This window comes from Mytilus edulis, chromosome 10 (assembly GCF_963676685.1).
Source record: "Mytilus edulis chromosome 10, xbMytEdul2.2, whole genome shotgun sequence".
Classification (NCBI taxonomy): domain Eukaryota; kingdom Metazoa; phylum Mollusca; class Bivalvia; order Mytilida; family Mytilidae; genus Mytilus; species Mytilus edulis.
Window position 1 is genome coordinate 33,198,869 of NC_092353.1, and position 27,076 is coordinate 33,225,944.

At 31.9% G+C, this 27,076-nt stretch overlaps 1 protein-coding gene across 2 annotated transcripts in view; it reads left to right on the forward strand.

Annotated features, from left to right (window-relative positions):
- Nucleotides 1-27,076, forward strand: part of LOC139490955 (protein kinase C-binding protein NELL1-like) — a 109,905-nt gene that overhangs the window by 75,149 nt on the left and 7,680 nt on the right. For both annotated transcript variants that reach the window (XM_071278112.1, XM_071278113.1), the window contains 5 exons: nucleotides 4,483-4,608; nucleotides 11,031-11,126; nucleotides 17,464-17,604; nucleotides 25,684-25,800; nucleotides 26,359-26,441. In XM_071278112.1, coding sequence (XP_071134213.1) covers nucleotides 4,483-4,608; nucleotides 11,031-11,126; nucleotides 17,464-17,604; nucleotides 25,684-25,800; nucleotides 26,359-26,441 — 563 coding nt within the window. The remainder of the gene's footprint in view (nucleotides 1-4,482; nucleotides 4,609-11,030; nucleotides 11,127-17,463; nucleotides 17,605-25,683; nucleotides 25,801-26,358; nucleotides 26,442-27,076) is intronic.

The window sequence follows — 27,076 nt, forward strand, 5'->3', positions numbered from 1 at the left end:
CTTAAAATATTTTCTCGCTCAATATCTGGACATCAGTGGGCATGCAACATTGCAAAACCACACACTTACAAATGAAAATCAACACTCAGACTATAGTCATACAGTAGGACAATAAATGAACAAAAGACAAACCCAGGACACAGAAGTACAAACAATAGACCATCAACTCTGAAAACTAAAAGTAAAATAGAAACATGGATCATGATAAACATGTAGGGCCGACACCAGAGAGTGAAGAGAACTTGCTTCTTGCTAGACACTTTCTGTGAAAACAATTTGATATTAAAACAATCTTGTTTAATTTTTTATTTTTTTTTAATTTCTAACATGAGGCATTTGCCTCAATGTAGTTATGGCACTTGGGGGTGGGGAGGGGCAGGGTGATTGAATAGGGAATCACTGAGACATTACAGGAGAGGGCCCCCTCTTAGACAGTCAATGAAAGATTCTGGATCCGCCACTGTTTTTAGATACACAGCTACATCTAATTAGAATAAGGAAGTTAAATCTGATGCCTAGTCTTGTATGAAGCGTCCCACACTCTCTGCACTTGAAAGAACCCGTTCAACAACAATTTTATTAGTCTGTATTTGGCCTTTTGGGAGGCTAAAATTTTAACTCATATTTAAAAAAAACTATACTTCCAATGGCTAACAAAATTCCAATCCAGTTCACCCAATTTTTAGAACCTACATTTTGAATTAACTTAGTATTATTTATTTTCATCCTGAATATGCATGAAATATTTGCCACTGGATATTATAAAGCGTACACAAATTAAATTTCTTGAGGATTACTGTCAAGTTTATGAACCCCAAGGATATTATGAATATGTTTTTCAGATAAAATATCTGTTCCGTCAACCACCTGTTCAGCGTTACATTAATGCAAACCTTTCAATGACTGTAAACCAAAGCCACGGAAAGTGAAAACAAAACAGTAAATTCTGTACTCAGACTTCATAGCAAATTACAATGCAGGTTGGAGATTAGTTAATAGACAAAATGCAAAACCACATGAAAGAAATTACCAACTTTCTGAATTGCTTTTTTGCTGCGATAATAGGTTTCATATGATTCTAATTTTAGTCTTAATTGTTCCTTAGTAATTGGCCTTATCAACAAATTATATAATATTTGTATTTGTATTATCTTGTTTCCTTTGATCTTTTTTCACCTGACTTTCACCTTTAACAGGTACATAAAAAATAGTCTACCTTGTTTTTTATGTACCTTTACTGACATCTGTCTTTGATGTTAAGCAATCATGGGAATTGATTTACCAGTATTAGATGGATTAACTGAAGGATATTAGTTAATGAATTTGAGTAATCAGTGTTAAATAGATGAAAGTGTATGCCAGAATTCACAGTTACATAGCTGCAGAATGGGTTGACAGATATAAAGCCTAGAGGTATAGTGAGAGGGTTGAAGCCTAAAGTTATAGGGGGAGAGTTGAAGCCTAGAGGTATAGGGAGAGAGTTGAAGCCTAGAGGTATAGGGGGAGGGTTGAAGCCTAGAGGTATAGGGGGAGGGTTGAAGCCTAGAGTTATAGGGGGAGAGTTGAAGCCTAGAGTTATAGGGGGAGAGTTGAAGCCTAGAGGTATAGGGGGAGGGTTGAAGCCTAGAGTTATAGGGGGAGAGTTGAAGCCTAGAGGTATAGGGGGAGGGTTGAAGCCTAGAGGTATAGGGGGAAGGTTGAAGCCTAGAGTTATAGGGGGAGAGTTGAAGCCTAGAGGTATAGGGGAGAGTTGAAGCCTAGAGTTATAGGGGGAGAGTTGAAGCCTAGAGGTATAGGGGGAGGGTTGAAGCCTAGAGGTATAGGGGGAGGGTTGAAGCCTAGAGTTATAGGGGGAGAGTTGAAGCCTAGAGGTATAGGGGGAGGGTTGAAGCCTAGAGTTATAGGGGGAGAGTTGAAGCCTAGAGGTATAGGGGGAGGGTTGAAGCCTAGAGTTATAGGGGGAGAGTTGAAGCCTAGAGGTATAGGGGGAGGGTTGAAGCCTAGAGTTATAGGGGGAGAGTTGAAGCCTAGAGGTATAGGGAGAGAGTTGAAGCCTAGAGGTATAGGGGGAGAGTTGAGATCTCAGAAATCATGTTTAACCCCACTGCATTTTTGTGCCGGTCCCAAATCAGGAGCCTGACTGGCCTTTGTTAGTCTTGTATGTTTTTTAATTTAAGTTCATTTATATGTTGTGGAGTGTGACATCCATTTTCACTGAGTAAGTACACAATTTTATTTAGAGCCACCTGAGGACCACCTCTGTGTGCTGGATTTTCTCACTGCGTTGAAGACCCATTTGTGGCCTTCGGCTGTTGTCTGCTCTTTGGTTGGGTTGTTGTCTCTTTGACATATTCCCATTTCCATTCTCAATTTTATGTGTATTCTATTCCAATATAATATCCATTGACAAATACTTAATGGGTTTATTACGATGTCTTTAAGAAAACAATAACATAGCTTCCTTGTGAAGTTGGATACAATTATAAAAGATATCTGCAAAGTTTTGAATAATTATAGTCATAAAATTTGGAATTTTGTAGACCGTCCATTGTATGCCATCTTTTTGATGATTGTTGCGATTACATTGACATTGTTTAAAAATCTGTGTTGGATCCCCAATGAAATTACACTTTGTGATAACATTACCATTCTATACACTTTGTCCTCATTTGATGTATAAAAAGTTCTGCTTAATTGCAAATATTCACTCAAAAGTAGATGCAAAATGCAAAAAGGGAGATAAGAAGGAGGAAATATTAGAGTTGTCTCCCATCATTCCACATTATAATTTTTTCCTTTGATTTTTAAAAAGGAAGATTTCGTCATAGCTTTTACTTACATTATAGTATTTGAAGTTGCTGATATATATATCATATTTTCTGATTACGTAGGCAACATAAAATTCTATTATATTTGATTTTAATGGTAGACCCTTTAAATTTTACAAATAACAATTTGAAAACACTTTTATTTTTTTTAAATGATTTTGACATAAGTTTCCTACTCTACCCTCTTTTAATATCAAATTTAATAGTCTATTAATTCCTAAACAGAATAGTTCAATTTTACTTTTTTTTGTGTTTACGTAATATTTTTGGCAGTTATAAGAATTTTCAAAAATTTTATTTCAAGAGTTTGTTTTAGCAGACAGTTGCAAAAGTGGTTTGTAACAGTACTAATTCACAATTTCTAGTGTTTAGTTACTCTTATGAGAATTTAGTTAAGACCAGTCAAGGTACATAACAAAAAATGTTCATGAGTACGTTACATTGGTAAAATATAAAAGTTGAACATTTTGTGGAGTCAATAATTTGATTTTTGATACTCCATGTATAATTTTCTCTCATTTCATGTCTATGAACTTTTTAGGACATAAAAATTAAAATTAAAGTACAGTCCCATATTTTATTAGAAGGATGAATGGACTGACGTTAAATCACATCTTCAAAAAAGTTGTAGCTGGTAATTTTTATACCATAATCTTGACAAATATATTATTTATTGAGGAGAAAAATAATACGAAATAGTAGTTTGATATTTCCAAATTCATCCTACTTCATATAAGAAGGATAATATTAATTTGACATGGCCTACTACTTATTTTATATCATTAAAGACCTTGGCAATGATTGTGTGTACTTTGAGTGTAATTGTTTTGTAGGATACCTACCATTCAGAACTCATTCATCAACCACGTCACAGAAATTTAATTTATTGCACAGTCAATTGTTCACTAAGCTGTAACCCCCTAAACTCTTTTCCACTTATGATTTTCTGAATGACGCAAGCATGTTCTCTTCTATAATTCTTTCTGTATATTCTGGGTGGCTGATGTGTTTTTGCTTGTCTTTTCTCAATAAGGGTTAGATAAGACTTTAAATTGAGATGATTTTACCTTGAAATACATTGAGAATATCTTTTTTCCTACATAAAATATTGATTCCTAGTGGGCATGAACTTCTTACATAATTTATATTTATATTGAAGTAAAATAGGTAGCAATGGTTTTCTGGAAGTTGATAATAATGTCGTAAAAAAGCTTGGTGTGTCTTTTGTAAGAGGTTCACTTTTAGTCAAAATTTAAGTTTCTTGAAATATTTCAGGACCTGTTGCATGATTCGAATTCAGGATATCATGAAATAATTTAGGACCTCTTATAATACAAATTTAGGATATCCTAAATAATTTCAAGATGTGCTGAAACATTCAGAACCTCCGCTTAATTAAGCAATAATTGCTCATTGTACAGCCTTCAACAATAAAAAAAAACCTGAACCCTATAGTCAGTTATAAAAGGCTCTGACATGAAAAGTTATGAAACAATTCAACAGGTAAACCTGTATGGCCTGATTTATGACAAATGAGAATATGTTCATTATGCCCATGTTGGTTTTTAAGAATGTTGTGGGCTACATGTCAGGTATGTGTTGTGTTTTCAGTAAACTCTAGTGTATGATTTTTTTATTTCAATGTATATTTCAGACCCACATGATGTTTGTTTAACTGGAGACCATGATTGTCATGAAAATGCTGTCTGCCACAGTACATATACTAGCTACAGTTGTCAATGTAAAAAGGGATATTCTGGCAATGGGTATGATTGTCAATGTAAGTTACTGCAACTTACTTTAACATCCAGTTCAACTATCTCATTACGTTACTGTTTGTTTACATTGGGGTTGATTGTCAATGTAAGTTACTGTCTGTTAACATTGAGTTTGATTGTCAAGTTAAGTTACTGTCTGTTTACATTGAGTTTGATTGTCAAGGTAAGTTACTGTGTTTACATTGTGTTTGAGTGTCAATGTAAGTTATTGTCTGTTTACAATGAGTTTGATTGTCAAGGTTAGTAATTGCCTGTTTACATTGAGTTTGATTGTAAAGGTTAGCAACTGCCTGTTCACATGAAGTTTTGTTTTGTTATCAAGGTGAGTTACTGTCTGTTTATAATAAGTTTGATTGTCACGGCAAGTTACTGCCTGTTAACATTCAATTTGATTATCAAGCTAAGTAACTGTCTGTTTACACTGAGTTTGATTGTCAAGGTAAGTTACTGTCTGTTTACATTGAGTTTGATTATCAAGGTAAGTTACTGTCTTTTTACATTGGGTTTGATTATCAAGTTAAGTTACTGTCTGTTTACATTGAGTTTGATTGTCAAGGTAAGTAACTGTCTGTTTACACTGAGTTTGATTGTCAAGGTAAGTTACTGTCTGTTTACATTCAATTTGATTATCAAGCTAAGTAACTGTCTGTTTACACTGAGTTTGATTGTCAAGGTAAGTTACTGTCTGTTTACATTGAGTTTGATTATCAAGGTAAGTTACTGTCTGTTTACATTGAGTTTGATTGTCAAGGTATTAAGTTACTGTCTGTTTACATTGGGTTTGATTATCAAGATAAGTTACTGTCTGTTACATTGAGTTTGATTATCAAGGTAAGTTACTGTTTGTTTACATTGAGTTTGATTGTCAATGTAAGTTACTGTTTGTTTACATTGAGTTTGATTATCAAGGTAAGTTACTGTCTGTTTACATTGAGTTTGATTGTCAATGTAAGTTACTGTCTGTTACATTGAGTTTGATTATCAAGGTAAGTTACTGTGTTTACATTGAGTTTGATTATCAAGGTAAGTTACTGCCTGTTTACATTGAGTTTAATTATCAAGGTAAGTTACTGTCTGTTTACATTGAGTTTGATCGTTAATGTAAGTTACTGTCTGTTTACATTCGGTTTGATAATCAAGGTAAGTTACTGTCTGTTTAAATTGAGTTTGATTGTCAAGGTAAGTTATTGCCTGTTGTCAAGGTATTAAGTTACTGCCTGTTTACATTGAGTTTGATTATCAAGGTAAGTTACTGTCTGTTTACATTGAGTTTGATTATCAAGGTAAGATACTGTCTGTTTACATTGAGTTTGATTGTCAATGTAAGTTACTGTCTGTTACATTGAGTTTGATTATCAAGGTAAGTTACTGTTTGTTTACATTGAGCTTGATTGTCAAGGTAAGTTACTGTCTGTTTACATTGAGTTTGATTATCAAGGTAAGTTACTGTCGGTTTACATTGAGTTTGATTGTCAAGGTATTAAGTTACTGTCTGTTTGTTTACATTGAGTTTGATTGTCAAGGTATTAAGTTACTGTCTGTTTACATTGGGTTTGATTATCAAGGTAAGTTACTGGCTGTTTACATTGAGTTTGATTATCAAGGTAAGTTACTGTCTGATTACATTGAGTTTGATTGTCAAGGTATTAAGTTACTGTCTGTTTACATTTGGTTTGATTATCAAGGAAAGTTACTGTCTGTTTACATTGAGTTTGATTATCAAGGTAAGTAACTGTCTGTTAACATGAGTTTGATTGTCAAGGTAAGTTGCTGTCTGTTTACATTGAGTTTGATTGTCAAAGTAAGTTACTGTCTGTTTACATTGAGTTTGATTGTCAAGGTATTAAGTTACTGTCTGTTTACATTGGGTTTGATTATCAAGGTAAGTAACTGTCTGTTTACATTGAGTTTGATTATCAAGGTAAGTTACTGTCTGATTACATTGAGTTTGATTGTCAAGGTATTAAGTTACTGTCTGTTTACATTTGGTTTGATTATCAAGGTAAGTTACTGTCTGTTTACATTGAGTTTGATTATCAAGGTAAGTAACTGTCTGTTAACATGAGTTTGATTGTCAAGGTATTAAGTTACTGTCTGTTTACATTGGGTTTGATTATCAAGGTATGTTACTGTCTGTTTACATTGAGTTTGATTATCAAGGTAAGTAACTGTCGGTTAACATTGAGTTTGATTGTCAAGGTATTAAGTTACTGTCTGTTTACATTGGGTTTGATTATCAAGGTAAGTTACTGTCTGTTTACATTGAGTTTGATTATCAAGTTAAGTTACTGCCTGTTTACATTGAGTTTGATTGTCAAGGTAAGTTGCTGTCTGTTTACATTGAGTTTGATTGTCAAAGTAAGTTACTGTCTGTTTACATTGAGTTTGATTGTCAAGGTATTAAGTTACTGTCTGTTTACATTGAGTTTGATTGTCAAGGTAAGTTACTGTCTCTTTACATTGGGTTTGATTATCAAGTTAAGTTACTGTCTGTTTAAATTGAGTTTGATTGTCAAGGTAAGTAACTGTCTGTTAACATGAGTTTGATTGTCAAGGTATTAAGTTACTGTCTGTTTGTTTACATTGAGTTTGATTGTCAAGGTATAAAGTTACTGTCTGTTTACATTGGGTTTGATTATCAAGGTAAGTTACTGGCTGTTTACATTGAGTTTGATTATCAAGATAAGTTAATGCCTGTTTACATTGGGTTTGATTATCAAGTTAAGTTACTGTCGGTTTACATTGAGTTTGATTGCAAAGGTAAGTTACTGCCTGTTTACATTGAGTTTGATTATCAAGGTAAGTTACTGTCTGTTTACATTGAGTTTGATTATCAAGGTAAGTAACTGTCGGTTAACATTGAGTTTGATTGTCAAGGTATTAAGTTACTGTCTGTTTACATTGGGTTTGATTATCAAGGTAAGTTACTGTCTGTTTACATTGAGTTTGATTATCAAGGTAAGTTACTGGCTGTTTACATTGAGTTTGATTGCCAAGGTAAGTTACTGCCTGTTTACATTGAGTTTGATTATCAAGGTAAGTTACTGTCTGTTTGAATTGGGTTTGATTGTCAATGTAAGTTACTGCTTGTTTAAATTGAGTTTGATTGTCAAGGTAAGTTGCTGTCTTTTTACATTGGGTTTGATTGTCAAAGTAAGTTACTGTCTGTTTACATTGAGTTTGATTGTCAAGGTATTAAGTTACTGTCTGTTTGCATTGGGTTTGATTGTCAATTTAAGTTACTGCTTGTTTAAATTGAGTTTGATTGTCAAGGTAAGTTACTGTCTGTTTACATTGAGTTTGATTATCAAGGTAAGTAACTGTCTGTTTACATTGAGTTTGATTGTCAAGGTATTAAGTTACTGTCTGTTTGCATTGGGTTTGATTATCAAGGTAAGTTACTGTCTGTTTACATTGAGTTTGATTATCAAGGTAAGTTACTGTCTGATTACATTGAGTTTGATTGTCAAGGTATTAAGTTACTGTCTGTTTGTTTACATTGAGTTTGATTGTCAAGGTATTAAGTTACTGTCTGTTTACATTGGGTTTGATTATCAAGGTAAGTTACTGGCTGTTTACATTGAGTTTGATTATCAAGATAAGTTAATGCCTGTTTACATTGGGTTTGATTATCAAGTTAAGTTACTGTCGGTTTGCATTGAGTTTGATTGCCAAGGTAAGTTACTGCCTGTTTACATTGAGTTTGATTGTCAAGGTAAGTTACTGTCTATTTACATTGAGTTTGATTATCAAGGTAAGTTACTGGCTGTTTACATTGAGTTTGATTGTCAAGGTAAGTTACTGTCTGTTTGAATTGGGTTTGATTGTCAATGTAAGTTACTGCTTGTTTAAATTGAGTTTGATTGTCAAGGTAAGTTGCTGTCTTTTTACATTGGGTTTGATTGTCAAGGTAAATTACTGTCAGTTTACATTGAGTTTATAACTTTTTTCAGGCCCATATTCATGATGTCTCTGAGGAGAATTGTTTGATTTTAAAAAGATCACTTTGATTGTCATACTGAATTGGAACTTTTGATTTAGTGATTCTTTTCTTTTACTAGTTTTGTTTTCAAATGTTTGATTTCACCTTTAAACACCTGACTACAAGGAAGAAGATGTAACATGTTTAACCCCGCCACATTATTTATGTATGTGCCTGTCCCAAGTCAGGAGCCTGTTATTCAGTGGTTGTTGTTTGTTTATGTGTTACATATTTGTTTTTCGTTCATATTTATACGACCGCAAAAATTGAAAATTTTTTGGTCGTATATTGGTATGACGTTGGTGTCGTCATCGTCGTTGTCCAAAGACATTTGGTTTTCACACTATAACTTTAGTATAAGTAAATAGAAATCTATGAAATTAAAACACAAGGTTAATTACCATAAAAGGAAGGTAGGGATTGATTTTGGAAGTTTTGGTCCCAGCAGTTTAGGAATTAGGGGCCAAAAGGGTCCAAAATTAAACTTTGTTTGATTTCATCAAAAAATGAATTATTGGTATGCCAAATCTAACCATGTAATTAGATTCTTAAATTTTGGTCCTGTTTTCAAATTGGTCTACATTAAGGTCCAAAGGGTCCAAAAATAAACTTAGTTTGATTGTAACAAAAATTGAATTGTTGGGGTTCTTTAACATGTACTTAGATTTTTGATTATGGGCACAGTTTTCAAGTTGGTCCAAATCCAGGTCCAAAATTAAACTTTGTTTGATTTCAACAAAAATTGAATATATGGGGTTCTTCAATATGCTGAATCTAACCATGTATTTAGATTTTTAATATTTGGGCCTGGTTATCAAATTGGTTCACATTGAGGTCTAAAGGGTGCAAAATTGAACATTATTTGATTTCATCAAAAATTGAATTCTTGGGGTTCTATGATATGCTGAATCTAACCATGTATTTAGATTTTGGATATTGGACCATAATAGGTAAATGTCCAATTTAAAATTTTTAAGTTTTTAAGTTTTTAAGTTTAAGATCTTAAGACTACATTCATCCTGTGTCAGAAACCTATGTTGTGTCAACTATTTAATCACAATCCAAATTCAGAGCAGTATCAAGCTTAAATGTTGTGTCCATACAAGCCCCAACTGTTCAGGGTTCGACCTCTGCGGTCGTATAAAGCTGCGCCCTGCATAAATCTGGTTTATATGAATAAGGCTGTTAGTTTTCTCGTTTGAATTGTTTTACATTTTCATATCAGGGCCTTTTATAGCATGCTGATTATGCGGTATAGGCTTTGCTCATTGTTGAAAGTCGTACGGTGACCTATAGTTGTTAATGTCTGTGTCATTTTGGTCTCTTGTAGACAGTTGTCTCATTGGCAATTACACCACATCTTTTTTTGTATATATGTAAATGAGGCAGCAATCCAATGACAAAACAAAAAGACCTGTTGGGTGTTTACAGCCTGTGCAAGTAACAAATAGTTACCGGTAGGCAAGAACTTGTGTGTAAATTAGATAAAATCTTGAAAAGGTTTTAAATCTTGGAACACCAATAAACAGACAAGTTATTTCATGGGTTAATTATTTAAGTAAAATAGTGGATTTTATCTTATAAGGTTTATTCCAGATATTCATAATATTTCTTTAACAGTAATTTGATATATTTCAAATTTATTGATATTCTGTCAAAAGATCATGAATTTAATTTCTTTGATCTAGAAATCTAATGCACTATGGTATTGCTCTGTCAGAGGAAAAAAGTCAATTTTCACTATCAGAAGATCTAAAGATGTATATTACAAATTGTCTGTCCATTTGACAGAATTGATGCTGATTTGAACTTTGATTACACATTAGCAGTGGGAAATGGACATTCCATATCTTTGTGTCAATCTTAATGAGTAAGGAGAAGAAAATGTAGCTTTAATGTTATAATTATCCTGGACAGAAATTATACAGACCATCCTAAAATTTCTATTGTAGCTCTGAAATAGAATAGACTTCCTAAATGGTCTGAGATAAATTAGACTTGTCAAATTGTTAAGCATCTAGCATGCTTAAAGGAAAACTGTTGTAATCGTATTATAAACAGATCTATACAGTGTATATATGTTACAAGTACTAGTGCACAGCTGAGACTCATCTGTCACAAAGGCCAATGTGAGCTTGCATCAGCAAAACATTGGAACAATTATTACTTTAATGAAACTGTTCATGCGATATTACAAAAATCAATGAAAAAACACTAAAAAAAAAAAAAAAAATATTTTACTCACACAATGGAGGTATGCTGGTTTTATGAAGTTTTTTCTAGATTTTTTTGTTGAATAAATGATATTTCTCATTTATTATCTGAAAACTCTACAACAAATTGAAGTTTATAACGACCTTGACTGGCTATACAGCTCTTGCACGGTCGGTGAAACTGAAAACTCTGAGGTGTTCAACCTTATTTTGTTTCTCCATTTTTCAGCTGTTTGTCCAGGTGGTTGTTTGAATGGTGGAAAGTGTGTTTCCCCAAATGTCTGTGAGTGTCGCCATGGATACATCGGTATAAATTGTGAGCTAGGTAAGTGTTGCTATGATAAAATCAACATTATTTCAGGTAACCAAGCTTAGTATCACCATGGATATATTTGCATCAATTGTGATCTGCATAGTTGTTGCTCATGGTTACATTGCTATTAATTTTTAGCAAAAAGGTGTTACCATGACTACATTGGTATTACAAAGTGTCTTTAAAATTTGAATGCACCCCATTCAATAATTTGGGGAAACTTCGGATTTGATAGATAACCAAATACGATACTATAGCAAAGACAGATGATAACACATCTAAATATCAACAGCTAATGATATATATTCAAATTCAGAAAAATACACTCGTAGAAATCATCCAGTTGGTATAAATTTGAAAGCAGTACTTGCAAAGAAAAATAGATACATATACATTTTAATTCAAAGTTTGTAATCATTAAGAATTTCATGTAAATAGCAGTGTTTCTTTAATATTGTAATACCTGCCAATTCTGTATAAAGATTATTTTTAATAAGGAGCATACCAATGAAAAAAGGTAACCCAAAAACATCTTGAATGTACTGAGGTTTTTTTAGCATCAAAAAGACTTTTGGGCTAAATCTTAAATATTTTACACTTTAGTCAAACTTATTCAACACCAAATAATAAGATAATATTTCTATTTGCAGTAAAAAAAACATTTAAAGCTGTTTATACTTATTCCATATCTGCCAACTTTTCAAAATGCCAATGGGGGTTTTACGTTCAAGATGGCTCGTGTATTTCTTCAAAACCGTCAAGGGGGCCTTCAAATATATTTCAATGTTGTTTTTTGGCTTCTTCATACTTTTACAAGCCTATAGCCATTGTAAAGTTAATTGTTTTTGGTTAAAATTGTGGACAAAATTGCTCTTTCAAAATTTCTATTTGGGAGCCTCCATGGGGGAAATCCCCCACAAATAGTGACAGTTGACAGGTATGTTATTCTGATAAACCAGAAAATAGAAAAATTGGAATACACTGACCCTTGCATATGCACATTGGACAATAATCTCTAAATATCAAGAAATGATCAAAAACATATCAAAATCACAGCACTTTATTGCTGTTCTTCATCTTACAACTTTAAAACAAATTTTAAGTGATTTAACTATTTCTTTGGTAACTCGTATTTGATCTGCACTAGTAAATGATCAATTCCTATGAACTGTTTATCACATAACTTGATTCAGATCAATCAAACTCTCCATTAAGTAAGTAAACAAGGTCATATCCAAGCTAAACATTTTTCATTTCAATAATAATACCAATTTATAAAAGTCATTCCCATTGAATTATATATCAGACATTCACTACATTTAATCTGTAAAAGGAATAAATAAAATTGAATTGATGATGGAATTACATAACAATTTAAGACAGTTCTCTAGACTTTAATTTGCTATTTCATCAAATATTATGTAAGTTTGGTAATAAGAATTATCTGTCATATTACATGTACTTCCTAAGAACTATGAGTCATGTTAAACTTTCTATACTAACAAACTGTTTCCTTATAAGGATATAAGTTGCAGCTGATTTTTTTTTGTCAAGCCTGCAGTGAATAAATGGAATATGGCTGACATAAGAATTTTATGTTGGCTGCTGCAACAGTATTTGCATTTTGCATACAGCTTAATTTCATGCTATATGCAGATGCCTTATGGTCTGAAATTTCTTTCTGGCATATGACATTAATTTTAGTCCACTAAAACAGTTTCACCTAGATATGTTATGTTCATTTCTGTCATTTTGCAAAACTGTGTAAGACATTTGAATGCTAATCACAGGGGTACTATGGCCCCTGCTTAAGCTTTTTGTTTGAAGGTTCATATTTCAGAAGGAAAAAGAGCTGTTTATTGCATCAGGTATATGTCTAATATGGTCTGAATCTTCTATTGGATGGTTCATTGATCAATGTTAAGTTTTCAGATACTACAGGTAATAGAAAAAGGTCAAATATAAGTGTTAATAGAATGGCCTTGAACTTATTGGTTATGACCAGTTAATGATACCTGTAGAAAGACCTCAACCTTCAAGATTTTCGATATAGAATAAAAAAAGAACCATGCCAATAAACCACAGGCATTTCAGAATGTGCACTCCTAACGGTATCTTGATACATTAATTCTATTTATAGATTTTACCTAAGAGTGTCTTGGAAATAAGTGTCTCTTTACACCCACCATTGTTAAAGCACTGAGACAACTACTTATATTTATTGCTAATGTATAAAAGATCAAAAGAATTGGATAAAGAGATGATAATTACAATACTTCAACAATTCTAAAGCATATTGATGCATATAAAAGAGACAGTTTTCATGGATATGAAAAATCTTTTTTCCTAGTCTCAGCATACATTACATCACTAACTGTGTCAAGAAATCCCGATTTAGTATAGGAGTATAACTAGAAAGCTAGAACTATTTCCATTTTACTGATTTAGGTGTCAGACCACCAATTAAAAATCCCTATCTGTTCAACCAAATTTTGCAATTTTCACAGCTTTCTAAATATTTTACCTTAAGTTTAACTGCATAGAAACCAGGTATATCATGAATTGTACATGTATCAGCTTTCTACATGTCAATTTTCAACATACGTTTAAAATCATATAGGAAAGAAGAAGTCACCCGAATAGAGGTACACTAAAAATAACACCTGGGTTTCTTGAAATCTTAAATTCAAACTCGTAGACAAGTAAATTTTGGCTCAAAATGGTCTTAATATATATTTCTATTTCACCAAAAGCTTGATTTCTGCCAATTTGTTGGTTAGTTTAAGTAAACAATGACATCAAATGCACTATTTTTTGTCCGAGTAGGCCTACTTTCCCATACATTCTAAATTGGAGGGAGTAATTGGTGGTCTGACACCTAAAGTATAACAAGAAAGTTAAGACCTATTTCCATTTTACTGATTTAGTATAACAAGAACGTTAAGACCTATTTCCATTTTACGGATTTAGTATAACAAGAAAGTTAAGACCTATTTTCATTTTACTGATTTAGTACAATGTATAACAAGAAAGTTAAGACCTATTTCCATTTTACAGGTAAAATCTTTAAGATACTAGAGATTGTCAAGAAGTTTGATGCTCATCTAGTTGCATCAGAGAAATTTTTTAAACCTACCAGTAATAGCTTTCAAATATTGGTAACATTTTATCCTGATAATGACCATAGAGTGGAGTAACAGGTTAAATAATTTCAAAAAGACTTTTTCACCAATTGTTATAAAACTGAAAATAACTTACTAATGATACCATACATGCTGTCAATGGTTCTACACTGCTGCTGTATATTATCAAATCATTATTTTATTCAAGAACATGGTTGTCAATATATCTGATTCTGAATTTGTGACAGCCAAACAGGATAAAGCACTAATGAATTTGTTTTTGATAGACAATAATACCATTCATGAAAATAGTATGTATGGAACTAATATACAATGTATGTTGATGCCATTAACTTGTTCTGTGATGATTTGTATCTATAACTAAAGTATCAATCGGTACACATCCAACATCCTCTGGATTTAGTGTAAAGACATCATTACCAGTATTGATGACTATAGAAGTTTTTGATGACCGTAGCTGGTTTATACAGCCCTTGCACAGCCGACAAGTACCAGTATGCCATGATTTACATGTTTATATTTTTTTTCCTTTAAAAATCCTATCTGCTTTGCTCTGTTCTATTTAAATATAATTTACACCATTTATTAATGTAATAGATAATCATATTATCAAATCATGATTTCCACAAGTACCCATTTCAATATTTTGAGAAACAAAGTAATGTAGAAAAAATCATACAAGCTTACGAGTGTATAGTATTAGGTTGTCTTATTGGCAATCATACCACATCTCTTTATTTTGTATTAAGAGTGTCAAGTTTAGATATGTCTAGCCAGCATCATAAACATCTAATTTTGTCATCCTTATTCTAATGCTCTTATACATTGACTCTTTCATGAAGACAAGAGCCACTTCTACAGAGGAACTCTTGTGAATGTGCACTAAAGAAGTTTCATTTATATTCTTGGTTCTAATTGATACACTTTGTTCAGAATATCACGTATTGGTATTTTTATCTTAATGACTTATGAATGAAGGGATCTTAGACATCAGAGTTCTTCTGATACAGCTTCTTTGCTTATGATGCATTTTACCTTTCATACATTGAAGCTTAAACTGACCTATACATTTCCAGAAACCACAAAGTCTTTTCTTTTTTTTTTATGATTTTGATGGCATATGCCATGTGACTTTGAAGAAAAATACTCTAAGATATATATCATTGAAATAAAAATGTGCATAGGAATAAGTCATTTTTCTTTTGCATAGTTTTCAATAAAAAGTAAAACAATTGCCTGTTGATGATTTTAAATGCATTCTGTACATTTATAAATATATTTCACATATTTTTAGATGAGTGTGTCTCAGAGAATATAGATGTTACATGTTTTATTGTTTCTGTAATCAGATGCAGTTCAAACATACAAATTCATAAACAAAATGTTGTCCAAGTTATGTAAACATTTGTATGAGTTTTCTATGCATCCACTTAAGAACCCAAATTGCAACAACTCTTAGAGGGGTTTGAAGGTGGCCTACTGCGAGGCAAAATTTCTGTCTCTATCCAATACTGGTATATCTTTATTTTCAAGTGGCAGTCCAAATTTTCCCCCAACCATCATCCCAGAGAGCCTCTATTACAAGTATTTATTGTTAACTTGCTCTTGTCCAGAACATGAATGAAATATTTGCCACTGGACTTTAAGCAATCATCAATCAGTCAGCAATCCACCATTACCCTACTCCTTTGAAATACCTAAAATTCAAGAGCAACAACAATGTCTTATTCTGTAAGTTTCTTTCTTATTTATTGTTCAGTCTATAGTTTTGCCTTTTTGTTTGTAATTTTTTTCGTTTTCTGTTGTAAGTTCCCTCTACCAATAAATAACGAACCGTTACAAAATCTGATTCCTAGTATGGCAGCACTCGATGTCCTTCGTGATGAGTCATAATTGTAAACATCCATTATTCCATATTTGATGAAATATTTACTATAGATAAGTCTGATATGATTTGTAGCCGACTGCCTTACAAATAATAATTATATTGGCTAGGGAGAAAATCGTCCAGACACTCTTGCAGAATGTTTGTCTACAAGACAAGAATAAAATCAATCATTTCCACAAAATTCTGTCAAATCTTAGACTTTTGTTATTTTGCAATCAAATTGTGTATGAATCATCAGGTATTTTTTGTTGTTTTTGGAACTAAATTTTGTTAGCCATTTTTAGAGTGAGTCAGAATAACCTTTCCCTGACCTTGAGTTTATGTCAATATATCACTTGTAATTTACTTAGTATCTACATAATAATATCTTGCAATGTTACCCCTGGGTAATGATCCAGTAAGATTTGACAGATTATAGTCTTTATACTTCCTGGAAGCTACGGCATGAAGTGCAACAGTTTTAATTCCAGTCTGGATTAGGAATTTCCTATCCCATGCAACAAAGCAGAATAAACTTTAATAAAAAAGATTATAATTCTGATGTGATACATTTACTTTAAGTTTGTTTTAAATACTTGAAAACACCTAATTGTTTCCTTAATTGCGAATTCAAATTCTTATGCTGTATGATGGGGGTCTCATTGGGGGGTTCGGATCCCGCTTACTGTTTTGTCGGATTCCCGTATCCCGCTTACACTATGTACGTAAGCAATTCTCATTTTTTTGGTCATTTCCCGGGTCCCGCAAGACCCGTTTCCCGTTTTCACGACACAATAATTTGACTTTCACGTGTCACGCTTACAAAAAATCGGCAATCCCGCATCACGCTTAGACCCCAATGAGACCCACTATGATGTAAAAATGTGTACCTCGATTTCAGATTTATGTCCATTGTTTATTTTTAAGTCATTTGCTGTATATATCTATTGGTATAATGGGAGTGACTTATTAAATCTCATGTTGAAGTGCAATTGTCCTTTGAAATATTTTGTTTGTTCTTTTATTTTGAATTCCAAAGCTACCTTAATTTACAACAGAAAGTTTCATTAAGGTGCAACGTACATGACTGTTAAAAAATGGTTATAGCTTGAAAATCATAAGGTCTGAAATTATCAGTTAAATTCTTGCAGGAGTTATTTCCCTTTAGTGACAATTATTACCAATTAATTGGGTTGTTGCCGAATACATTTACACTATAGTTAACAGATAGAAATAATACAATGAAATATGTTTTATTTACTGTATGGGAATATTGATATCACCATATAAATTGTTTAAAATTATTTTTTAATGTTTTATATCCATAATTTTTTTTCAGACATTGATGAATGTGCCATTGGTATATCTAAATGTACAGTGAATAGTGTGTGTATTAATACTCCAGGCTGGTACCAGTGTGATTGTCTAGAAGGTTACCATAGTACCTGGCCAGATAATAACTTTGGGAGTCTATGTTTGGGTATGTTAATATAAAAATAAGATGTAACCATAGCAACTGGTTAGATAATATAAATCCGGGTATTTTGTAAATGAAGGTTTGTAACATAAGGTAAAGCAACTGGAAACTGAATAAGTTTTGGAGTCTTTTCTTGATATTGTCCCCTGCGACTGTGTAGCAGGGGACATATAATTACCAGGTGTCTGTCCAGTTGTCCATAGATTTGTATCATAGATTTAATTCAGCAAAGTCTTTGACACTTTCCAAAATAAGTTCTGATCAAATATTCATTTTACTGGTTATGTCCCTTGGAACAATTTAAAATAATATATCCTTGACCTCATTTTCATGGTTTATTGGTCAATGTTTTATTGTCCTGGTTAAGTCTGTTTCATAGATAGTAGAGACAATAGGTAAACTATATTAGATTCATAGAATGATTGTAGGGTTTACTTGCAAACCTGACATGTATCATTTGACCTTGACCTCATGGTTCATTAGTCTATGCATGGTAGTTTTTCTAATGGTTTGATCTGTTTATTTTATACTGTAAGCAAAAGGACAGCGATATTTGGTGACAGGAATAATTGTGAGGTTTACATTTCTGTCTTGCATGGTTTATTTGACCTTGACCTTATTGTCATGGATCATTGATAATGTTAAGTATATGTGATACTTGTAGTAAAACCTTTATCTTTTAAGACTTTCAACATTAAAGCAATCATGTTCCATAAAGCAGGCCATTTCAGCATGTACACTCTTTTTCTATAAATCCATAGACTTGATGATATTTATTGTAATGTTCAAGGACAAAATTTGTTTTAATTCTCTCTTAAAAGTATTCTCTTGTCATGGGAACTTAAGATGAAGAGTGATTAGCAATGCAAATGGTGCTCTAAAGAAACTATTCATTTTTTTCCAATTAAGTCACATAATATACTGTATTTGAAGAAGATATTAATACCAATGTCAAGAGACTCAAGACATTCTGTAAACAAGATAGATGACATCAGGGTTAATGTTACAAATAGACCTTGATACCGATTCTTATATAACGGTAAATTGATCAAGACTAATTGTCTGGTCTTTGCTTGACCAAATTTATACATCTAGGATTGGAAAATATGGGTTTCATGGTTTTGTGCTGATTTGCAAGTTTATTGAATTGGTTTACTAATACAATGAATGACATCTGTCTATTGGGATGACTGAGTTTCCGTACAATCTAAGGGCATACATACAGTTTTGATTCTAGAGTTATTTTTTTACAAAATTTTTCATGCATACCATTTTACACCTAGTAAATTTAAATGTATTATAAAAAATGTTCATTCATGTGCTTCTTTTAGAGATGAATGGGTCAAATTTTATCGTATTGACTAATCTGTTTTATCTGTGGCAATGCATGCTTATTCACACTTTTGTATATACAATTGTTTGCTGCATTTTGTTCTGCAGATTATTGATTTACATCTCATCTTTTACAAGCTTATTTAATTTTTACCATTACCAGGCCAGAATATTTCAAAATTGTCCTCCACCCCCAGCCCCCAGAAAATCAAATAGTTGTCCCCTTAACTGATTTTTTAAATCATAGCCAAACTTTGAAGGGTAATAATGCCTCATTGGAGATTAGAACATTTTTTTTCATTAAGCCAGGTCATGGAGATAGCAGCAAGAAATTAGTAAATGAAATTTTGTAAAACATTTGGTCTTATCAACATTTATTGACAACTGTATTTTGTTTGACCTGACAAATGATTTTTGTTTATTTGAGATGTTGGACTGTTGTCTCTTTGCAGATCATCCTTTATTCATATACAAAAATCACACCAAATCTTTTTTACATGGAATTCAATTATTATATAAACTGCACTTCCTCAGTATAAATAATAAATAAACATATATAATATGTGGGAGGGTTGCTTTCTCTATTACTTCTCAGCATTAATATATTAATGTAATTGAAACGATTAAGATTTTTTGTAAATTTGCCATTTTACTAAATTAACTGTCATTTGATGACTTTATAACCTATGAAAAAGATAAATTACTAACAGAAAAAGTAATTTTGTTAATTTGCAGTATTTCATGAACTGAATATCATGAATCGCCAAGAATAACGCACAGTGCGAATAGGCCTTTGTAACCGCACCTCCTGGCTGAGACTCTTAAAAAAAATGAGCCTACACATAACAACAAATAACACATGGTTAAGATGGTCTAGCTTGGTACAAACATAGGACCATAAAATAACATCTGTCTAAAGAGTATGTATTAGAACTAAATAGACAATAACAAAACCTGCCCAGTAAAATTCTATAAATTGGTAAATTAAGTCAATAAAATGCTCATTTGGACAGAAATGGAACATCCTTTATTTTAATTTCTACAGTTTTGATTTTAAAATTATTAATTTCTTGTTAGTTTCAAGGCATTATAAAACAGAATATAATTTGAATAAAATCTTACTGATTTGTTAATATGTTTGGAGAACATTATATATGCAGGCAAGTGTAACTTTACTGCTGAACTATTTTTTAAATATATTTACAAAAGGTTATCTTAATGACTAACATTTGAAAAGACCTTTCAGGTAATTTTAAAAAACTAAAAAGGTGATGGAAGAAAATTTCTATAAATTAAAAAATTTATGACTATGTCATTCCAGAGTTATGGTACTTTAACCATTTGAAATAAGGCAATTTTTAAACGGGTCGTATATTGTTATCACGTTGGCGTCAGCATCGTCGTCGTCGTCCGAATACTTTTGGTTTTCGCACTATAACTTTAATTTAAGTTAATAGAAATGTATGAAATTTAAACACAAGGTTAATGATCATAAAAGGAAGGTTGGTATTGATTTAGGAAGTTTTGGTCTTAACAGTTTAGGAATTAGGGGCCAAAAAGGGCCCAAATAAGCATTTTCTAGGTTTTCGCACTATAACTTTAGTTTAAGTAAATAGAAATCAATGATATTTTGACACAAAGTTTATGACCACAAAAGGAAGGTTGGGATTGATTTTGGGTGTTTTGGTTCCAACTGTTTAGGAAATAGCGGCCAAAAAAGGGCCCAAATAAGCATTATTATTGGTTTTTGCACAATAACTTTAGTATAAGTACATAGAAATCATTGAAATTTAAACACAAGGTTTATCAACACAAAATGAAGGTTGGGATTGTTTTTGGGAGTTGAGATCCCATTAGTTTAGGAATTAGGGGCCAAAAAGAGGCCCAAATAAACATTTTTCTTGTTTTTCGCACAATTAATTTAGTATAATTGTAAATAGAAATTTTTGAAATTTAACCACAAGGTTTATGACCATAAAAGGAAGGTTGGCATTGATTTTGGGAGTTTTGGTCCCAACAGTTTAGGAATAAGGGGCCCAAAGGGTCCAAAATTGAACTTTGTTTGATTTCATCAAAAATTGAATATTGGGGTTCTTTGATATGTCGATACTAACTGTGTATGTAGATTTTTATTTTTTGGTCCTGTTTTCAAATTGGTCTACATTAAGGTCCAGAGGGTCCAAAATTAAACTTAGTTTAATTTTAACAAAAATTGAATCCTTGGGGTTCTTCGATATGCTGAATCTAAACATGTACTTAGATTTATGATTATTGGCCCAGTTTTCAAGTTGGTTCAAATCGGGGTCCAAAATTAAACTTTGTTTGATTTCATCAAAAATTGAATTCTTGGGCTTCTTTGATATGCTGAATCTAAACATATACTGGTACTTAGATTTTTTATTATGGGCCCAGTTTTCAAGTTGATTCAAATCAGGATCCAAAATTATTATATTAAGTATTGTGCAATAGCAAGAAATTTTCAATTGCACAGTATTCAGCAATAGCAAGAAATCTTCAATTGCACAGTATTGTGCAATAGCAAGAAATTTTCAATTGCACAGTATTGCGCAATAGCAAGAAATCTTCAATTGCACAGTATTGTGCAATAGCTAATATTTTCAATTGCACAGTATTGCGCAATAGCAAGAAATATCTAATTGCACACTATTTTGCAATAGCAAGACATTTTCAATTGGAGTTATCTTTCTTTGCCCGGAATAGTACTTGTATCAACTTAAATCATTGTTTTATACAATATACAATGTATATTCACTTTTACTACCAACTGATAGATTAATTCAATCTTTACCATTCAGTGATAACAAGCACTTTATTTTACATTTTAATATTTTATGATGTATTTAAATGAGTAGTTATTGTTGCAAACTCCATTAGAAATTTGAATTGAGATCAGTTTTGGGGAAAAGGGAAAGGGGGAAGTGAAATAAAATGGGGGGGGAGGGTTTATTTTTTCTCATTTCAGATTTCATAAATAAAAAGAAAATTTCTTCAAACATTTTTTTGAGAGGATTAATATTCAACAGCATAGTGAATTGCTCAAAGGCAAAAAAATGAAGTTCATTAGACCACATTCATTCTGAATCAGAAACCTATGCTGTGTCAACTATTTAATCACAATCCAAATTTAGAGCTGAATCCAGCTTGAATGTTGTGTCCATACTTGCCCCAACTGTTCATGGGTCAACCTCTGCAGTCATATAAAGCTGCAACCTGCGGAGCATATGGTTCACATATAAAGCACTAAGTCATGTCTGTCTATATTGATTCCCTCAAAGCTTTACATTAATGCTGGGAGTGATAAATCACAGATTTCTTTTAATTTTTAAATTTTTGGCTTTGTTATTCCAGAGTGACTGTACTTTGACCATTTGAATTAAGGTTATTTTCCAAATATCCAGAACAAACTCTAGAGTGCCTGGATTGATTTCATAAATTTTTTTTTACATTATTATTGGATTTAATAAAAAAAAACTTTTTTTTTTATTTTCAGGACTTTTAACCATTTTGATAAAGGCAATTTTCATTTCTGGTGTCAAAAAATATTCACCATCTACTAGTACAGGCACAGATCCAGGGGGGGGGGGGGGGGGGTCTAGGGGTTGGAACCCCCCTTTTTTGTGGACAATCAGTGCATTTGAATGGGGACATGTAGTTGGCACCACCCCCTCCCCCTTTGTCCTGGGTTAGAAACTTTCTGTCATCACAATATTGAGATTTGCATTTCAAAATATTGTAGACCTCCCTATAAAATAAAAGTAATTTTCAAGCACTTCATTTATTTTTATTGCATATGATATATAATTGCTACTCACACTTTTGAAGGTTATGTTTATGCAAAAAATAATAAGGTCAAAAATACCTTTTCCAATTCAGAACTAATAAAATATAAAATTTCTGCATAAATATACATTTTGATAATAAATTTTCCATTTCTCTATAATTTACGTTTATTTTGTGTTACTTTCGATAAAATTTATGAAGTTGAATCATAAAACTTTATTTAAACAAAAAGTTATGACGTTTTCATACAGATAAAATGATTGTTGAAGTGGTATATATCTAATACAGTAATGAAGTGTTTTGTCTATAAATCATGTAAATATGGTATGTTAATATGCATCTGTCTTCCAGAAATCAAATGAGAAAGTATAATTATGCCGAATATGTCTGTATATTAAGAGATATGGACAGCAGTTCAATAAGACAGCAACCCCAAAACAACACAAGACCATAGTCATCTAAAGATCAACAATAGACAGCAACCCAAAAACAACACAAGACCATAGTCATCTAAAGATCAACAGTAGACAAATGTTTATACAATATGTCAAGTTCAAATTTAAATTTCTTTCAATAAAAGTTAACTAAAATAGAAAAAAGAGTATCAGGTTAAACAGCAGTTTTCAGATTATATTTCAAAGACTTTTAAAAGACGTTATTAAATGCAAAACCAAATGCTGTTAAAAGTGATCAGTATGACAAATTTAGATATGTACTCTAGATGTACCAAGAAATTTCTGAAAATTTTGACAATTTCAGATACACGTCGCTAGGTAAACTCAAATTAGGACAGAAGAATCCACTTTTAAGGCCAAGCTTATAATACATTCAAATCCTTATAGGAGTTATTGCCCTTTAATGATTATTTCTGCATTTGTGGTGAAACCTATAGTGCATAGAGATAAAATGTAATCAGGGAAGCTTATCAGCAGGTCAAGATCTACTACTAAGTTGACAGTCCTCTACTTAATAAAGTTATTGCCCTTTAAATTCTGATTGTTTTTAATGGCGCTATTATTTTGAAAACCTAAAGTGACTACTAAATGAAAAGAAACCTTAAACAGCAAAAATGATCAGCTGAACAAAATGAACACATAAGTAATTGTCAGATAAATCTTCATAATAGTTATTGCCTTAAATAAACAGTAACCATTGACATGCACTGGATTACAGAATAATAGCTTGGGGGCAGTCACATGAAGAATGTGGCGGGCTTTACTTTTACATGATGGTAAAATAAATCTCTAAACATACAACAAATGGAAGTGTTTAACGACCTTGACTGGCTATACAGCCCTCGCACGGTTGGTTTTTCTCTAAACATAACTGAAATTAGGAGTAATTTGTATTTAATGACAGTCTTTTAAAAATATGGAGATGTGGTACTATTCCCCACTGTACTGCTTTCAAAAAAGGAAAAAAACTAGACTATATAGTCCACAATAAAAGGCCCTGACATAAAAAAGGTGAAACAATTCAATTAAGAAAACTAACAGTTTAATTTATATCAAAATAAACTACTAAGAACAAATATGACGGACATGAACCAACAACAACCACTGAAATACAGGCTCCTGACTTGGGACAGGCACATAAAGAATGTGTTGGGTTGAACATGTTTGTGCCTGCCAACATTTCAAAATATCGATAAGTTCATTTAACATTTGTTTACATTGAGTGTATTTAAACTTATGGGCTTTGTAAACAACATAGCTACTAAAATCATGATATTCCATTTTTAATATGAAGCAGGGCAAAATATCCTAACCAAATCTTTGCATCTATGAAATAATTTGGTATACTGGTTACCAATTTTTAATCCATCTTGGACTATAGTGTTGAATGACCATTTTTTACCCTTTGGTAAGTCTTTAAAAAAATACTATCAATTTTTACATACTTATGGAACTAGATTTTTTTTATTAATTCATAGCTGGATATTTGAAAATTATCAACTGGAGTTTTGGCTTTTCCACTGTATATATTCTACAGGTGCTTTTGGTGTTAAAAAAAAAATTGCTAAAAAATTTACAAATTACTGCAAAATTGAATAGTAATTTTCTACAAGAATCTATGTCAGACTATTTAAAGTATAACATGGTGTTCATTGACCTGGTTTGTATAGGTGACCTAGTACATTAAGTATTATATAAGGCATTATCCTTGAAGAGGTAAAAATTACAAGGAAATGAACCTATCAACTAATTAGATATTTAGCAAATGGACATATTAATAGTTTTACATCTGATAATAATTTGTATTTTTTGGAGTTTTTTTGCTACTAAATCATTACATATTACTCAATACTGTATTTTTGTATTATTGCTAATTACTGATTGTCAAGCTATTGGTAAATGCATATCATGCATTTAAAGACAATTCTATTCCAGAGGTCCCACCGAGACACAGCATAACTGTTCTCCCAATCTCCACCCCCAACTCATACTCCTTAAAACGAAAATAAAGAAATGAGATAAAATGGGTTTTAATATTTGCAGCAATGATGAATACATTTATAGGAAGAAAAAATACTGAAAGATTGACATCAACACAAAGGGAGATAACTCTATTTTAAAATCTGTAATCATGATCTATCAGAAAGCTCAGTATTACATAGTTCATTAAGTCACAATTATTTCATACTTACCTAGCTGAAGTATAGACAATTGTTTGTCAAATATGACCAGTGAAGATAATACTTGTATACAGTATGTGATAGTGACACTTTTCTTTTTATAATGAGATCAATTTATGTGGTTTAGTTTTCCCAGGGACTTTTTATACTTATTACGTCCCTGGATTTCCAGTGTTGTATTTAGATCCCAGAAAATACAGAATTCATAGTAGAACTCTTTGAAAATTACGAATCAAACAGTATGAGTTCAATAAGCTAAATACCAACATACATATGATTTTTTTACTTTGAAAATATACTTTCTATACAAACAGATGTGAACGAATGTCAAGGAGAAGGAAGCGGTCATACATGTCACATGAGCACAACATGTGTCAACACAGAAGGAGGCTACACATGTGCTTGTCAGATTGGAATGCCATGTATTAATGGTAATAGTATAAATTAATCATTATGCTGATGTTGTAAAAGAAACAGAATTTTCAGTGGCCAATTCATTTTTTTTCATTGGAAACCATTGGAAAACTTTACATGTTTACAATAAAACACTTGTAAGCCCCACCTAGGGGCATTATGTTTTTCAGTCTGTGCATCAGTTTGAGATATCAATTATGTGATGCAATTCAAACAAAATAACTAACAGCCTAACATAACAAAACATATATCACAGACATGGACCAACTATAATAATCACTGAACAACTGGCTACTGACTAGTGACAGGCACATAAAGAAAGTGTGCTGATTTAAAAACATGCTTGTGAGTGCTCAACCTTCACTCTTAACTGGGATCTTAGTGTAACAAAACAATATAACAACATTTTAAATCTAAAAATCAATTGAAAAAGGTGAAAAACTCTGCTATTTTCAACTCTATGATACCACTTCTCAAACCAGTTACGAGAACGTTTTGTAATATAAAAGTAAAAACTTACAGATTTAATATTGGATAAAACCTTGTTTCCTCACTATATACATTTGTCTATGCAGATTGTATGAGGAATGGCGAATACCACAGAAATAATAGTGTATGGACAGATGAAGAGGATAAATGTATACAATGTCTATGTCAGGTAAATGTCTTTACAATGTATGTGTTTGTTGATACAAGAAATAAAAGTGTATTGACAGATGAAGAGGATGAATGCATACAATGTCTATATCAGGTAAATGTCTTTACAATGTATGTGTTTGTTGATACAAGAAATAAAAGTGTATTGACAGATGAAGAGGATGATCATACAATGTCTATATCAGGTAAATGTCTTTACAATGTATGTGTTTGTTGATACACAGTGCTAATGTCAGGTAGAGATACTAGGTAGATGAACAGTGCATATGTAAAGTATGGAGATTATATGTGCACAAATACTATGGTAATGTCAGGCAGGTAGACAATGAATATTCACTAACAATGTCAGGTAGGGAAACTTTTTGTATACACAGGGACAGGACCAATGTCCATTTAGAAGATTATTTCTATACACAAAGCCAATGTCAGGTGGGACAACATCATATCCAAAAGGAAACTTCTGGTAATGTGGCATCTTTAGCATTAAAATTGTTATTTTTTTAAATAGTGGTCTCTTTTAACATAATGATTTACATGATAATAACTGTTTAGATTTAGAAATAAACTAGTAAGAGGTGATTAGGTACTATCATTTTGCTTCCTTAGATAAAATTTGAAATAGAGAATGTAAACATG